Genomic DNA, 17,072 nt, shown 5'->3' on the forward strand with positions numbered 1-17,072 from the left:
CCCTTGGGAAATGATCTCAGTGCAGTGGAAGAGTCTAACGATCGCTCCGTGCCCTACACCAGGACATTTCTTAGTCCGGTAGCGCTATCCCTCTGCCTCCCAAGTTCTTGCTGTAGGACTGGGTTTAGCTTTCCTAGAAGTGATGGTGGGAGCAGGAAGTTTTCATGTGCTGCAGGCCAACAGCCAGAGTTCTCGCCTGGTGCTGGTACTTGTTCAGTGCAAACAGGCCTTGCTAAAGGCCACAGAAAATTCAGAGGGGATAAACTGGGCAGTAAGCAGGGAGCCAGCCAGCAGGAAAGCGTTGGAAAGAATTAAACTAATCTGATTCTGGGCTCAAATGCTGGTTTTCTGTCTGTCACAATGGGGGGAAACATTAATGGTATTTACTTGTGCACTGCAAACCCCAGTGACCTTCAAAATTTTTTTCTTTAGGTGTCACAACTTCAGAAATCAAATTTGTAAATATACACAGCCACATGCTAATGTATCTAGATATATTTTTCTCTGCCAAATTAATTAAACATGTTCTTTACTAAAGACCTGAACTCTTCTCCCTGCAGATATTTCTTCTGAGGACAGATATTTTATATTAGAGTATCTCTCCCTAGCCAGCTCCCAGAGAGGAATGTAGCCCTTCTATTCCTGTTTCTGCCCGCAGGGACAGTATTTGGAGCTGACCGGTATAATCTTTCTTTCTCTGTACACAGGTGTGTGCAGGCACACACAGAGACACTCCCCCTACCTCTTTTTTGTCCTGCATTCCCTTGGTGTCACTGAGAGGACCGATGCATGGGAAGATGGCCGTGGCCCTCAGATGTTTATAACACTACTTTTTCCCCTCTTCAGATCTTTCTGCTGCTTTGCACTCCTCCTGGGCTTCCAAAGCCGGCATGGTTACTGTTAAGGAAAAACTCACAGCCAGTACATCAAAGAGGGAGACCAAAAGCTTTTGATTTGATTTATCTGACACTAAGCCTTTAGTGTGATGCATCAATTGATATTTCATTTTTATTACAGTACAATGGGGTATACAGGCTTAACAGCAAGAGGTGTCCTTTTGATCTCTCATCGCACGTGAAAACAGGTGTCATAGTCCAGAGATTGTGGAGGTCAGAGATTATTTGAAGAAGGATTAAATAGAGTTACCATTTTTCTTAGCAACCATATCCAAAAGCGTGAGATTCTTTTTAAAATGCAGGCCTTATTTCAGTCTGTAGATAAGTTGTATTTGTTTGTCATCTACCAATTTTCCCTGCTATGGAAGAAGACTAGAATTTTTCAAAGTGTTTTGTATTAAAAAATGCAGAAACAAATCAAACTCTGTACTTATAAATGCAATTAATAAAATAACTTTTTCTGACTCTCCTAAAATCTGGGAAAAGTTTTGTTTTGTTTTACCTGTTAGTTGATTTTTACAGAATAAAGTTCTTGAGACCATCCAGAAAGTAATGAGGTGACTGTATTAATATTCAACACTGCACTGATTTATATACACATATAATTGCTTAATCCAAACCCAATTTACCTCTGAAAAGTGAACAGAAGTCTCTAATGCAGTAAGTACTTGTTGAATTTCAATTATTTCAATAAATACAGCGGAAATATTGCTCTGACTCATTCCAAGAGTCTCTCTCATCCCGTTAGAAACTCTAAACCAACTAAAAGTAATTTGGTAACCCGCTATGGGTATGTGCTAGAAAATGTTGATGGACTATATACCTGTTGTATTTTTTCAGCAACCTATCCTGCTAAGGAAGCGCATCCACCACTGATCGCTCAGCTTTTGTAGAAATACATTAGCTTTTGGGGCTGTTCATATTCCACAATGTAATGTGGCTAAAATCGATGGCAGTAGCATTGTATTAGATTCGATAAACCTTGTTCTCCTAGTTAGTGTAATTGTAACTCTTCTGTTGACGCCCAGATGTTTAAACAGTCCCCAAATATGTAGTTACTGGGATAAATATGGAATTGAGGATTTCTAGGATCATAGAACCAGCAATACACTAGCCCCGCATCCCAACAATTAATGCAGATTTATTCCAAGAGTGGGTATAAGTTTGAAGCCTTTTAAATGTGATTAACATCATTGATTTATTCAGCCCATCAACTGACACAATTTTTATACATCTCATAGCACTTATCTTCAGTTACTGCCTCCACAAAAAACACGACATTTAGGTCCTATCTTGCAGCTGAAGTAGGAGGAAGTCTTATTGGCAAAGTGTTTGACTAATATTTTATTTTGTAGACAGATGCTGAAGTAAAGTGTTTAGTTTGGCTCTTTGCTGTAGAACGAGGAACGACGATTCAGTCATATTTAAGAAGAGATTACCGCTGTGTTTCTGAGCCGCCTTCCAGCTTCTGTCCTGATCGATGGGCATGAGGCTGCTCAGGGCTGAGCGTGCACTGTCCTGCAGACCAACCAGCTGCTGGGTCCCCTCATCACAGCAGGTGACAGAAGCTGCACGGCCTTACTTTCCTAATATTTGCTCACTCGCCTCCCCCCAAAATACCATAAGGCTGCCACCTTCATGTTTAGAGCTCCCTGTTGCTGACCTGAGTAAGGGGAGGGTATGCCTAACACCCCTGGCTGTGCTTAAAAATTTGGGAATCTAAACTTTGGGAAGCCGGCCTCGGATGTTTGTCCAGACCTCTAAATGAAACCAGGCAAGACATGGCTGTCCTGTGCACTTGGTAAGCACAGAATCTGAACACTCTTCCAGCTGCAGCTTTGATTTCCATTCAGGTTTATTCTTCTTTTCTGGACTATATAGGATTAATGTTTTATTTAAAAAGCCCAGAATCCAAGTAGACTAATCTTTCATTCACCACGGCTTTTTTCTCACCTTCTCTAGCAGGATGGAAAGGTGCATTTTGCTTTTTTAATTGCTTTCTCAGGAAGGAAAAGTGTCAGATGTCCCAGATATCTTGTTTCAGGAAACATTAACTGTCTGTCAAAGCCTTTTTCTTCTATACTCCTGGTATGTCTAGACTGACCTCTCTCTGAATCTAAAGGGATCCTTAAGAAAATCAAATGCACCTAGAAACACCTGCCACCTCCTGTTCCCAGCATGACTCCCACCTCCTGGCAGGTTAAATGGTTTCGGTGCTTTGAGGCTTCTGCCAAGTGTGAGGAAGCACATTTGTATTTTTGTGTGCTGGTGGATGGGCCGGTGCTGCGTGACCACTCACGTGCAGAGGTGTCCTTTGTGCTCTCCAGCACTGCCCTGGTAGCACTGGTGAGAGCTCCAGTATGGCGCCAGTTTGTTGTGCTTGGGGAACACGAGAGCCAGGAGTGGGGCTGCCCTCACTAACAGAACTATAAGGAAGGCTCGGTGCCTTTTTGCCACCAGGAGCGTAACCAAAATTGCCCTCTATTTATAAAGCATTTCCAGTACCACAGCTGAGAAGGCCCATGCAAAAACCAACTGTCAAACCTGATAGCTCACCTGCCAGGCTGGATGTGAAAGGATCGGAGAAGGAGCTGCACCCGGACTTTGGCCGTTCAAGGCATTCCTGTTGTGGGGGCCTGCCTTGCCTCTCCACTCACTGTGCAAGAGAGGAGGAGATGCATAAGGGGGAATTGGATGGGGATGACCCACTCTTCCTGCAGGTGCTCGCATGCGGCACCAGCCTCTTTCCAGGCTTCAGCTCTCTTCTTTAAAGTGTGCTCCCACAGGGAATACCGAGAGCCACTCACTGGAGAAAAATACATCCAGGGCTTCTTCCTTTGGGTTTTCAGGGTAGGGATCAAAATGTTAAAAAAGGATCATACTAACAGCGAGAGTAGGAAGTTGTGTCTTGATGTGGGAAGAAGAAAAAGAAACAACATAGAGACTGATTTTTCCCACAAGTAAACCACATTTTTGATGTGTTATCTTTTGCCATACTTGGAAAACCTAACATACGGAGGTGCTAGCCCTTGATCTGGAGTGCCTGGGCACTGGTACGATTAGAATTTACTTGGTAATTAAATGGCTGGTCACTGAAGGGGCTATGCTAGGGTATCGATGTTCAGAACATTTCCTACAAAGGGACAGAATATGAATTTCAAAAATAGCATAGTAATTTAAAAGGACAATTTCCACTGAAAGTTTGTGGGATTGACATTCCTAAGTCAGGAACTCCAGCCGCTCATTTTGCTATATTACAACCCCACCACATTACCCGTTCATCGTATGTCACGGGGGCTGCAGGAATAGCTACGTCAGGATACGGCAAACAGATCGAGAGGGTGACGCAAGAGGTACAGGACTTAAGAGGGGCAGAGCAGTGGTAAGCAAACGGTGATGTCTGAGTACCACTCATCTTCCAAATGTGATTAAAATTTTTCTTTGAAGGTCAACGCTGTAATCAGTGGAATAGTCTGCTCAGAACTACACAGACTCGTGCACCACACAGAGCGCCTGCGCGTGTGGTGACCACAAGCAGATGTTGGACCGTGCATCTGAAAGTGGGCAGCTCTTTTTAGATATATAGAAGAAATTGGCAGATTTATAGCAGACTTTGTCCAATCCCCAAAACACTTAGTCCTGTTTATTTCTGAACAGGGATCAGTGAGAAGCCAAACCCCATTGGTACCCTGAAAGAAAAAAAAGCGTGGGAGGTGCTGATGTTTCTTCTACAGTTCTGTGAAGTTGAAGTGTTGGATTTGTGCCACTGCCTCCTATAGCCAGATGCATGCATTTATCCAAGTGAGGACTTACATGATTTAGGGTTGTGTGTAAAGGGTGAGGCGATGTCAGGCAAACAAATTTCTGCGGTGTCCAGTGGGAGCTCAGTTTGAGTCTCAACACCTGTGAGACAATTCTCCACCCTCCGTACTAGCAGCAGAAATAAATACCAGAGCCGGACCTTTGCCACCAGTGTCACGCTATCTTGGGAAACACTTTCTAGACTGTTTGGAGGTTGCCTCTTCCAGCTGACAACCCATAATTTTATATATGAGAGGTGAAGAGATCCACAATCCTTAGTGAGGGTGATGTTTCTTAACAAACTCAACGATTGCTCTGAAGGCACAGACATTACAGCTGTCTCTGAATCAACTAAGAGGAGAACTGTTGCTTTGAATGATGTATTGCCTGCTGCTGCATTGTTAACTCAGTAAATTATTCTCAGGTGAGAAGCATCAGCTTGTTATTTTCTTTTTTTTTTTAAAGGGAAAAAAATCAGTAAAAGATGTTTCAGAGACTGGATGGGAATATTATTCTAGCTCTGCGTAAATAGTGGGCAACTTGAAAATAAGTTACAAGAGATCAAATTAATTTCTGGTGTAACTTAATGGGAAGCCAGGTGCATAAATTGGAAAAAAACCCAAGGTGAATAACATGATGAGAAAAGAATAGTTCTGGCACAACACCTCACCGAGGGGTGTGAATGGTGACTGTGGGTTGAATGTTGTTTGAAAGTACCATCAAAGGTAGATTAAAGTCAGGAGTATTGTGAGAGGAAACAGGTAACTAGCACAGCAGGAGCAGTTACTCCAGGGGCTTTCTGCTGCTTATATGTGCACAGCGGGGCCTCTAAGCATGGGGGTTGTTTTGGAAGAGATGAAAGGTCATGTCAAGTTGATTTAGCACCTACAAGTGCTATTGGTATGTTGCTTAGTCCCTAATTTGTGAGGTAGAGAACAACAAGCTTGTGCTACTTGCTCAACTGAAAAATGTGGATTCCTCCCCCCCCCAGTTAAGAGCATTTCTAAAAATAGAAATCTAGCCTGATGTATATGTTTAAAAGAAACCTATCTTCACAATGAGATCCAAGCTTCTCTTTTATTATAACATATACTCAGAATATCCTGAAACTTAAATAAATTCTTAATCCCTGGTGAAATATACTTTTTTAAATGCATTTAATTTCCATTTTGTGGCACAAAGCTGAGTTCTTGAGTGTATTATACACTACTGGGACAAGAAATGCAGTACAAAGAGCACCAGATACAGTAGTTCCTTGCAGTCTCATAAAGTCCTGTACAAAAAGGTACAAATACTGGAGGTATTAAAGTTGGAAAATTAAATGCAAAGTTCTTTGTTTTTAAGTTTGCAATATGAAGTAGCTCATGCTATACATAATATGTGAGGAAAAGCAGTATGCTTTCAAAATGGATGAAATAGTCTGCAGGGAACGAGAGAATTATAACTGATGAAAGTAAGTGAATAATAAACCAGGCTATAATACAAAATCTGAACATACATAAAAAGCTTAATCACAATCTATATATAGATTTTACATCTCAGGAAAATAATGTAACGTATTGCTTCTCAAGGACATCTCCGACTCTCATAATAGCCTAGATTTGTACTAGAACTCAAGATTCTCTAACAACTTATTCCTGGCAATAAAGTAAGTTGCCTCGTTTGAAATATTACCATAATCCTCATTTAAGCACTTCAAAGCTCTCAGCCAAAAGAGAGCAGGAGCAGTGTTTTCACCGGTGCCAGGAAGGTGACCATCACAAGGCAGGAGGAGCACATGCCAAGCGCAGTGTTCTCCATTAAACGGCACATCCATAGTAAGCAGATTTCTGACCACAACAATTTTCAAGTTTCAAACACTGGAGAAAGCAGCTAATTAGTCCTCTCATCCTTCATTTCTGACCTGCTGTTTTATGAAAGTGAAGATGCCCTGCTCTTACCAAACAGTGATTTAAGAAGTCTAGCAAAAGTACTGACCACTCAAAAACTACACCACCTCTTCTACTCATTGAGGTTTTGGAGAGATTGAATTTTTCCTGCAAAGTGTAAACATTTTTCTGTAACTTCTGTTTCATGAGAGATGAGGATTCTCAGCACATACTGGACTGAGCCCTAGAATAGAAGTTACTTCATAAAATGGCAGGAAGGGTGTGCCCATTCTTCCTTAGGTATTCTGGGGGATCTAAGACAACATCGTCATTACTTAAATTGGAACAATTGTTATCCTCTGCAGTGAAAAATTCTGTTAGTCATAAGCAAATATTAAAACTGCTGTACAAAGTAATACAATATTGTACAATGCCGGCTCGAACAGATTAAAAAGTAATGCAGAAAAAAAGCCTATATCCCCTAGGATGGTCAGGGGAACATGACTTACAAAAAGAAAACTAAAAGGAAGCTTGGCAGGTATAATCCCACGAAAATAAGCATGTAAGGGCATATGGTTGCTGTCGATAAATACCCCGTGCATGCAAACGCTAAGAGGAAAATGAAATATTTACGCTAAAGAACAGTTGTGGCAGAAAAAAAACTCATATAAAGCAGCCATTAATAAAATTACGCTAAAAGTTGCACAAGCCTTGGAGAGGAGTGCCACTCTGGAATGCTCTTCCAGAGGAGGGGGGAGCAAAAATCTGACTACTTTTAACATGGAGTTAGTTAAGTTTATGAAGGGAATTCCTGTGTACTGTGTAAAGTCATTGTCATGATAATAAGAACATATTAAATTTCAGTACTTTATTTATTTAGTGTCTTTGATCCAAAGCACTTATATAAAAAAGCAATAATGAAAATTCCTTTCAACCAGTACAATAAAAGTCATAATTCCTTGGGGCATTTCATTTTCCTTAGTAAAACACAATTTGGACCCGTTCCATTCAATATTTGCAGAAATGACAGAGCGTCAGCCCTACGAATACTAATAAATCTAGAACATAAGATAAGCTATAGGTTATTGAAATGATGTGTTGCAAAGTTTGGGTCCAACCTTTGCAATGCTAAACTAGCAACAGCTGAGGGCATTTGTGACTCTTTGGCAAGTTTACACGTCTCTTCAATAACTGCCCTGGAAGTCATTGGTTTTCAACTCTGTGAATCTACTGCTTGTGAAACTGAGATAAAACCACTGCTTGGAGCTGGATTCTCTGAAGGATGCCAACCAACAGACCTAGTGAGAACTTCCAGTGTCCTTGACATCTGTGGGAGAGTTTGCCACCCTTGCAGCCTGTAACCCGACCAGAGGGCACGTGCTGCGCCCGCCCATCTCTTCCTTCCCTTATTTCTGTCATGGCATTTCAATCCAACAGGCAACCTAGTGCTGTGCTGTGTTTTGGGTAGGTGTATGATTGTTTACACACATGCAATATGAAACAGGGACAAGACTATTGAATTTATGCCTGTGACCCAGCAGAGAACTTGAACCAGCCCTCCAGAAGTGAAAATCTTAGCAAAATGTTTCAAGTTTGGACACCTAATTTGGGTTATCTAAGTCTACCTTCAGGGCCACGTATATGGCTCTTTGATTTTCAGGGACAGCAAGCAACATCTTGCCTATTGACTGTATAACTTGTGTGGGCTATGTTGAAATCTCCAAGAGTTTTATTTGATAAGGTTAGAAAGGACCCGTTTCCCTCACGCTTCATGGCCTAAATCAACTACTAACTGACGTGAGGGGAGGGTGTTCAAAGGAAATGATGTGTGGGGGGTAAGTTATTTCACACTGTGTATTCTGTGATAGATCACTGGGCATCCAGGAATCTGATCCTGGGTGCTCAGCTTTCTGGTTTTAGGTGGAGCTGATACAGCAACAATATAAAAGATCCAGACCAGACAGCAATCTCTAATAGCCTAAAAAGGGGAATTACCTATTCGTACCATATTTGCCAGTTGGGCCACTCCTTGTTGTGGTATACAAACACAGGCTTCCAAACATGACAATTTTAGCTTTAGTATTTTAATTTCTCTTCTAACTGGTTTCAATTTATTTTTTGGACCTCTCTAGTCTTCACAAGTAAAACCAAGAAAATTTAAAAATAATTAATTGGAACGTGATATGTAATAAATGGGATGGAAAAGCAGCAGGATCTGAAGAGAAATGCTGTTCTGCCCACTGAGTGCCATTAGCTTGTTTTATAGCACAGATCCCTAGAAGTATGAAGAGAGGGAAGCCGTGGCTTCTGCCTGTTGGCTACAAGTGTTTGATCTCTGTACAACTGCGTGAGGGAAGAGGCTGAGCACTCAAAAAATAAGTTTATGCAGATTCATGATTATTCTTGAAAACCCAGATGATCTGCTCTCTCATGTCATTTTTTTTTAAAGAAAAAGTACAGGCCAGCCCTTGAAAGGATTTAAATCGACTACGTCACTGAAGCAGGTAGGAGGATCTGCCCACAGTGAGTGCAGTATTAAGCTCTTTTTCTTTATCTGTTCCTTTCTTAGGCCCTTATACTCTTCCTTAGCTGTAAATTGTGAGTTTCTTTCTGAGGGAAAATGGGACTTACAGGTTTTTTTTTTCCTTAGAGTTTCCTTGGCAGAAAGCTTAATGGAATTGTCTGCCATCAACACCTGCTTTCAAGCTTTCCTGATAAAATTAGATTTTATATCTCAGCATCACATATGGCATCTTTATAATTAGTCTTTTTGCAGTATATGAATGTCAGTTCCTAAAATGCTGCCTGTACTGTTCATGTGAGAATATTTTGCTTCATTAAACAAATCCAAGTTTTTCATTGGCACTTCTAATTGCTGAAAACCCACGTTTTCATGTGTCTAATCTCAGAACCATTTTGATGGACTGAAATACAGCATATCTTCAGCTTCACTGGAACCGAGCTGTGTTCAGATCACTTCTGGAAATGGGAACCTGAGATGTCTTCATGAGCCTCCATACCTAGAGTCACTTGTGGAAATGTAGCCTTTGAATATGTAGCTATCTGAAAATGAGGGGTGGGCTTCTTCAGAGGGCTTGGTATTGACCTGATCTTGGAAGCAAAGGTAGGTCTATGCTTAGGAGCTTCTGAAAAATATTACCATACATAACATTTCAGAACAATAACACCCAGTTTTTAACACACATGCTCAAGACTAAGCAAACTTCCATGGAAATGTGAAGCTTAGAGGTATTTTCAGATATGTGACAATCAATCAGAATTACCAATCAGAAAGATAGGGTAAAGTGTTCCTGTGTTAGTGATTCACAGGTGATTGTTTTAAACTGTTGTAAAATGCATGGGAAATCCTACACTAGTACAGATACCAGTATGGGTGATAGGTGATTTTTTCATTACTCGTGTCACAGCTGAGAATTTTTATTCCACTTGGGTACGTTCATTTCTCTGCTCAGATGAGGAAATGCACAAAGCAACAGATCATCACTATACCGCTAGCACTAATGTCATGGAAGTGGTAACATTTGTATGGAAAAGTCAGCATTTAGTACCTATGCAACAGGATGCAAATGTGCAAACTGTCAACTTGTAATAGAAATGTCTTCAGTTTCTCAAGTGCAAAGTTAGTGCAGTGTCAGCAACACTATCCTCTAGGAAAAAAAAAAGACAAATAGGAAAACAGTTATAAACATAGCTCTTGATAGCTGTCATGCAAACCGCTGTCAAACTTGTACACTAATGCAGTGAATCACTCAGGCTCAGCTCACTGGGCGTACTCCTGCTCATATTGGTAAGACTGGCCATAAGGGATTTAACTTTATAAGCATAGTAGTCCCTTAAGTTGACTGACGGAACTTCTTTCATGCCATCACCAAAATCACAGCTTCTCATGGCACTCTCTAACTGCTTCTGACGCCTATAGAAGTGGGAGAATTTATTGAAGATCAGTGTAATGGGAAGCACTACCACTAGGATACCGGCTAAGATGCATGCAGATGCCGTCAACTTGCCAGCAGTGCTCCCTGGCACAACATCCCCGTAGCCAACTGTGGTCATGCTAACGGTAGCCCACCACCAACAAGCTGGGATGGTGGCTAACCCCTCATTCTCTTCTTTCTCAATGGTGTAAGCTACTACTGAGAAAATGGAGATGCCGACAGAAAGGTAAAGTAAAAGAAGCCCCACCTCTCTGTAGCTATACTTCAGGGTGGCTCCAAGAGACCTGAGACCTGTGGAGTGTCTAGCAAGCTTTAAGATGCGAAAGATCCTCATTAGTCTCAGGACTTGTGCAACCCTGCCCAAATTTGCTAAAGTCGGACTACTTTCCACCACCAAGTTGACAATTAAGGTAATATAAAATGGAAGGATAGACATCAGGTCAATCAAATTCAGGGCATGCTTGAAAAATTTTAAAAAGTCAGGAGCTACTGCAAATCTCGCCACCAGTTCAAAAGTGAACCATGCAATACCAAAATGTTCCACGATTTCAAAGCGAGGGTCTTCCTCGGGGTTCCCGTTGCTGTCAACAATCTGAAAGTCTGGGAGGCTGTTCAGGCACATGGTCACGATGGAGCCCAGCACCACCACTATTGAAAGGACACTGAAGATTCGGCTTAAGACTGAGTACCCAGGATTATCCAAAGCAAGCCAGAGCTGCCTCCTGATGTTTCCAAAGGGTTGTTTGTCAAATTTAGAGGCATCGTTGTAGAATGCCAAAATCTCATCAAAAGAAGATGTGGTACTTTCCTGGTCACTTTGTTCCTCCCATTTCTCTTGGTCTGGCTCCATTTTCCTCCCATGGTAGCTGTAACTGCAGCAGGAGTCTATAAAGAATTCATTGATTCCCCAGTATTCAATCTCCTGGCTGAAAGAAAACACGCAGAGTTCACCCATCACATGGAGCTTGCCGGTTTTATAAAAATGTAGCACGTAAGGAAAGAGCTCAGGGTTCCTGTCAAAATAAAATTCGTTTTTGGTGTCATCATAGTCGTCGCAGAGCTCCAGTATCGACTCCTTTGAGTGGCAGCTCAGCAGTTTGCCCAGCCTGGTCTCAGGGAACCTTAATAACGTGTTGGATCTCATCTTTTTCTTAAAGCCTCCAACATTGATGCTTATCTCATTGTCTTCAAAATTCGCTTCAGATAAAGCCTTCAGACTCTGCCCTGTCATAGTGAGCTCCTGCCAAAGGTGTATAGGGAATGAAAACCTAGGATGCAATTGCATAGAAAATCAGCACAATGAGCAAATCTACAGCATGTTCACCTATTGATGCTTTCTTCTTTTCTTTTTCTTTTTCTTTTTCTTTCTTTCTTTTTCTTTTTCTTTTCTTTCTTTCTCTCTTCCCCCTTTCCCCCTTTTTCTCCCTTTTTCCCTCTTTCCCCCCTTTTCCCCTATTTTCCTCTTTCTTTCTCCCACCTCCCACTGAAGCCACTGAGGGCGGCTCCTTTGTTCCCGCTGCAGGCTCCCACCCCTCCCCGTACCTTTCACCTGGGCTGCGGCTGTGGCTCCCACGAAACCCCCCATTACAGACGGCTTTTGTGCCACCGGGTCCGCACGGACCTTTCCCTCCCTCCCGCCGCGCCCCGGCGCCGCCAGACGAGGACCCCCCCGGCCGCCGCCCGGGACCCGCTCTCCTGGCGCCGCTCGCCCGGCCGCGCCTCCTCCGAGGGGCCGGAGTCCCGCGCCGCCGCCCCCGCCCGGGGCCCCACTCTGCCCCGGGGGCGCCGCCGCCGCCCCCCGCCCCGCTCGGGCCCCCGCCGCGGGGGAGCCGCCCCGCCCCGCTCCGCTCCGCGCCCCGCCGCGCCCGCCCTACCTGCTCTCTCAGCGGCCGCGGCCCCCCGTCGGCGCGCCCTGCTGCCCCCGGCCCGCCATCCCCGCCGCCCGCGGGGGCCGCCAGGGCTCGCTTCGCTGCCGCTGCCGGGGCCGCTCCGCTGCCGGTGGGGGTGCCGGTGGGGGTGCCGGTGGGGGTGCCGGTGCCGGTGCCGGTGCCGGTGGCGGGAGGGCGGCCCCGCCGGCCGCGCGGTGCTGAAGGGACAGCGGCCGCGCGCCGCCCCGCTCAGCGGCGGGAGGCGGCGGCACGCGCGCTCGTCATGGCGACGACCCCCGCGGCTGCCGCCCGCCCCCGCCGCTCCCACCTTCCCCCGGACCCGACCCCGCCGGGCGATCGGGGCTGCCGCCGCGGGACGGCGGCGCGGAGCCGGGCGGCGGCCCGGAGACCCGGCGGGCGGGTGGGTGGGCGGGTGGGCGGCGGGCCGAAGGCTAGCGGCCGCGCTGCCCGGCTGCGGAGGGCCGGCCCGGCGGAGCCGGTGTGCCGGCGGTGCCTCCGCCCGCTCGCTCTCGCTCCTGCCCCCGCGCACCGGCGCTGCGCGGGAACGGCACCGGCGCCGCAAACTCGGGTTCCCCCTCCCCGCGATCCTGCCTCACGCCGGCTCCGAGCGGCACAACTTCCCGCGGGGGGACGCCCACCCACAGCCACTCACCTCTCCGCCCCTCTGCCCCCTCACCCGGCCGCCGGGCACCATGGGGGCCCGGGCAGGGCCCCGGGAAGGGGCCGGGGGAGGGAGTGCCGCTGCCCCCCCGCCCACGGCACAAGTGGGTCCTGCCGCGGCCCCCCACGCTGCACCCACGCTGTGGCGCGTAGGCAGTGTCCCTGCGGGGACTGAAACCACGAAAGATGGGGGCAATTGCTCGTCAGAGCAATCTGGTGTGAGGAAAGTGGGGCTGCGTGTTGAGGCTGCCCGCCGCCCTCTCAGACGCCGGCTACGAACCCCCGACCTCCCCACGCACCCTGTCTAGCGATTTCGGAGGGAATAATCCTGAAGGATCGTGCCTCGAGCCGAGGGCCCTGACCTCCCTGCACTGCTGCTGTCAACGGGGCAGAGTTTTAGTGCTGGTATGTGGAATAATGTCTAATTACATGGTCACCGATGGCAGCGTCTTTGCCCACAATGGAAGAGTCTGTGAAGAAATCTCCTTCTTGCATGAGGTCGCGTTTCCCCGGGGAGAAGCCTGGTCCTGGCAGCAATGGGAAGCGGTGGCAGTCCCTGCGTGCACCCTGAGCAGGTAGCTGGCTGTGCAGAGCACAGATGCTCCGAGACAGGTGCTTTGTACCGGGCTAACCTGCATCGTCTCCCGCCAGCTGCCTCGTGACCACCTTTCACTCATGATCCCATGCATCCAGAGTCTGACTCCTGGAAGTGGATGGCCGATAACGCTTTGCAGCATTAGGGGATGCAGGGGGACAATGCCTCCTCATCTGTTTCCCCCAGTCCTGGCAGAGCCCCGAGCACTCCAGCCCTATACATCGCCCTTGTTTCTCAAACCCTTGGAGAGGGAGAGAGGTTATGCATCCCAACTCCAGCAGCATGTGAGCCCTATTTACAAGGCACCACCCAGTATTAAAGAAGAGCCCTATAAGAGCCCAGGGCAACCAAGTGCAGGCATGAAGTGGAGCAAGTAAGTCCTGGTGCATGCTAGTGGCTGGGTCTCCAGAGCCTGCTCAGCTTTCCTACCTAGGGTGTTGTGATCACCCCACTGCGTCCCACCGATGCTGGTACTGTGTGTGCCTGGAGCCCCGGCACCTCTGGGGACACTCCCACAGCAGTCTGCATGGGCCCATAGCACCCTCAGCCCCCCAGGGATGGCGCTTCTTACAGGTGCTACCCCGCTCACCTTTTCTTGGCTGGTGCTTGCTCTTGCTTCGCTCTCCTGCTGGTGAGTGCATGGCTGCTTCCTGCCTCCCTTTCCCCCCCACAGGCCTCCAGCATGTCCCTCCCTTTGCCCTCCCTACAGCGTGCTTCACTGTATGTCCAGTGGCATCTCATGGGATGTTGAATCCACACTGAATTACGCATGCCAGCCTGCCCTCCTGGCCAGGAAAAGTGCTGCTGCCATTCAGTGCAGTCCCCCCAGCTCTTCCCCTCCTGGGAAGGGGCACACAGGAGACAGAGACTGCACATAGCAGGGAGAGGGCTTCGCAAATGCAGTGGCAACCTGCAGGTTTCCCTGTAACAACGGCTTTTCATTTCCAGCAAGGCAGCTCTCCTGCTTCTCAGCAGCAGCACAGTTGTTAGATTAGTTTGTGACAACCTCCTCCACTCAGGGCTCTGCTGGTGAACCACTCACTGGGGAGCTCTAATTATACTGGCTTTTAATGCCTGGGGCAAGGGATGGCAGGACACAGGACTGGGAATCACCTCGTTGGGGTTTCTGAGTTGGATGCCCCCCCAATTTCCCCAGGGCTTGGATAAATCACAAAACTTCTCTGTTGTAATTTCCCACTCATCATTAGGAGAACAAAAATAACTCATATTTCTTAGTGATATTGCAAGGAATAGTGAGCTGCTGCTGGTAATGCATTCAAGTTATGTTTGTGTGTTTTCACCAGCTCTGTGCTACCCTAGGTATCTAGTGGCGGCTTTAAATATATTGAAACATCTTCAGCAAATTTGTAAAAAAATTATTTTTCATTACTTTTCTTTCTTATTCTTAAATTAGGTGTTTTTTTCCTAACGCTGCTTTGGAAGAAACTAAGTGGAGATATGTTTAGAGGATTTTCAAGCTTTTATACATTGTTCTCACCTTCTAAGCTACTTGGGTAAGAAAAAGGATTATAGGCAACCCCATACTCATTTTGGGAAATGTATTTATCCATCTCTGTTCTTATCTTTACATGGAAAAATCACCGGTCACTTTTCTAACCTGTATTTTCTCATTAAAAGGCACAATGAAGTTTATGCAGATATACTGGAGATAAACAGCGAAGTAGTATTACTGTGTAAGGATACAACTCCCCCTAGTCTAATATAACTGCTCCTGTAATTAGGGCTAATTGGCTCAGCTGGAGCATTTTGCTAATAATGCTAAAATGCTTCCAGTGCCCAAGATAGTAATCCAAAATTCATCTGAATGTTTCTGCAAGGTGTGCAGTCTGCTCTACAGACATGCAAGCAGGGATCCTGTCGCTGACCTAGTGCTTTTGCCTTTCCCAACAGTAAGCAGAGGATGAATTGCTGTGGATGCACTATCACTGGTGGAATCCAAGGCAGAAGATCTGCTTTGATATGCCAAAAGGAATCAGATAAGTCATTTTTGCACAAAATGAGCTTGTGATGTGAGATAAGAGCAAATTTTGGGACGCACTGATAATAAATAAATATAAAACAACACTTTGTCTCCACTGCCCTGTGGATGCTTCTTGGACTGGGGAGGATGAAAGAGGAGTGCCAAGATGGGGCTGGGATGGAAATGTAAGGATGCGTGAAAGAATTGCCTGTTGGAGTGGGAAGATAAATGGGTGACTCATATCACCCTAGGGCAATATTACAAAAGCTCAACTAACTTTGGTTCTGCTGGTTATAGTTGTTGAATCTGAGACTGTGTGAGAGAGGCAGGCTTTGTTTTATTGGTACACATGGTACCGTGTTATTTAAGGAATATGAGAAGGTGCCACCGCTGTGTAAAGACGCAGGATATGCCCGTCAGGGCCGGTCTGAGTTTGGAGACATGCTAACCACAGTGTGTTTGACTACAAACACTGCTTTGGGCTTGTGGTGACCTGAACTGTGATGGAATGCAGAATTATTGCCATGCTAGTGACTGACTGGGTGTAGGAAGCTGCTGCCTAAGAAGCTACGTCCTTGGACAACATCTCCTGTCTGGTCCCTGTTGGCTGTCCCACCACTACAGCAGCTGGGCTACCCCACAGTGAGTTTAATGCTGATGAAGACGTGGCACTCTGTTCCACAGGCACGATACACTGATATCTTAGATGCAGTCAGCTTTGGAAGAAGTGAAACTGCTACGACTACTACTGCTTCTACAGCCTGAATTTGAGAAAACCCCTGATTGACAGAAAGCGTTGCAGAGGAGGGACCCTTCTAAACATGCTTCATTCTTACCCCCTCACATCAGCGAGCTGGCCGTTCTCATGACTTTTCATTGCTGGCAGTCTACGGCCACGTTTTTCTAACTGGAAGTTTAAAGAAAGCTGAGATGAGCCCTGCTGCATGATCTTTCAGCTCTTGTCAAACCTCCCGTAACCACAGGCAGAAAAGAAGTGGCATTTGTTTATCAATCTGATCCTTCTGCAAGTGTCCTGACTGACATGCCCGCTTTTCTTAGGAGGCAAAGGCTTTGCACAAGCTCTTGCGGCATTTGCAGTATAAAACTGGGGAGGGAAGCAAGTCAAACACTTTCCTAAGCTAGAAGTTTACAAGGCAGTGATAGTGATGTCTGAAAACAGACCTCCACTGTGATGGAGTGGAACTCCAGTGGACCACAGTAAGGCCATCTGGCAGCTAAAGAAACTGAACCATGTTCTGAACACGAACTGAACATTTCATTTTGGCTGACAGTGCCTCAACAGAGTGACAAATACTGATCTTTTGCGGTGCACTGATCACATAAGCCATGAATTTTTACTGTGATGACTCTGCAGTATTATGCCTTTTGTTGTGATTGACCTGCTTAGTCACTGTTGTGTCTGCTC

The 17,072-nt window shown here is 46.1% G+C and overlaps 1 protein-coding gene across 1 annotated transcript; it reads right to left on the reverse strand.

The window, feature by feature from the left end:
* Positions 1 to 5,783: 5,783 nt before the first annotated feature.
* On the reverse strand, positions 5,784 to 11,767 carry KCNS2 (potassium voltage-gated channel modifier subfamily S member 2). The gene has a single exon (XM_075144587.1). It carries the CDS (start codon positions 11,750 to 11,752, stop codon positions 10,319 to 10,321), a length of 1,434 nt encoding a protein of 477 aa, XP_075000688.1. The 5' UTR covers positions 11,753 to 11,767; the 3' UTR covers positions 5,784 to 10,318.
* Positions 11,768 to 17,072: the final 5,305 nt, after the last annotated feature.

The sequence above is a fragment of the Calonectris borealis genome, chromosome 2 (assembly GCF_964195595.1).
Source record: "Calonectris borealis chromosome 2, bCalBor7.hap1.2, whole genome shotgun sequence".
Lineage (NCBI taxonomy): Eukaryota > Metazoa > Chordata > Aves > Procellariiformes > Procellariidae > Calonectris > Calonectris borealis.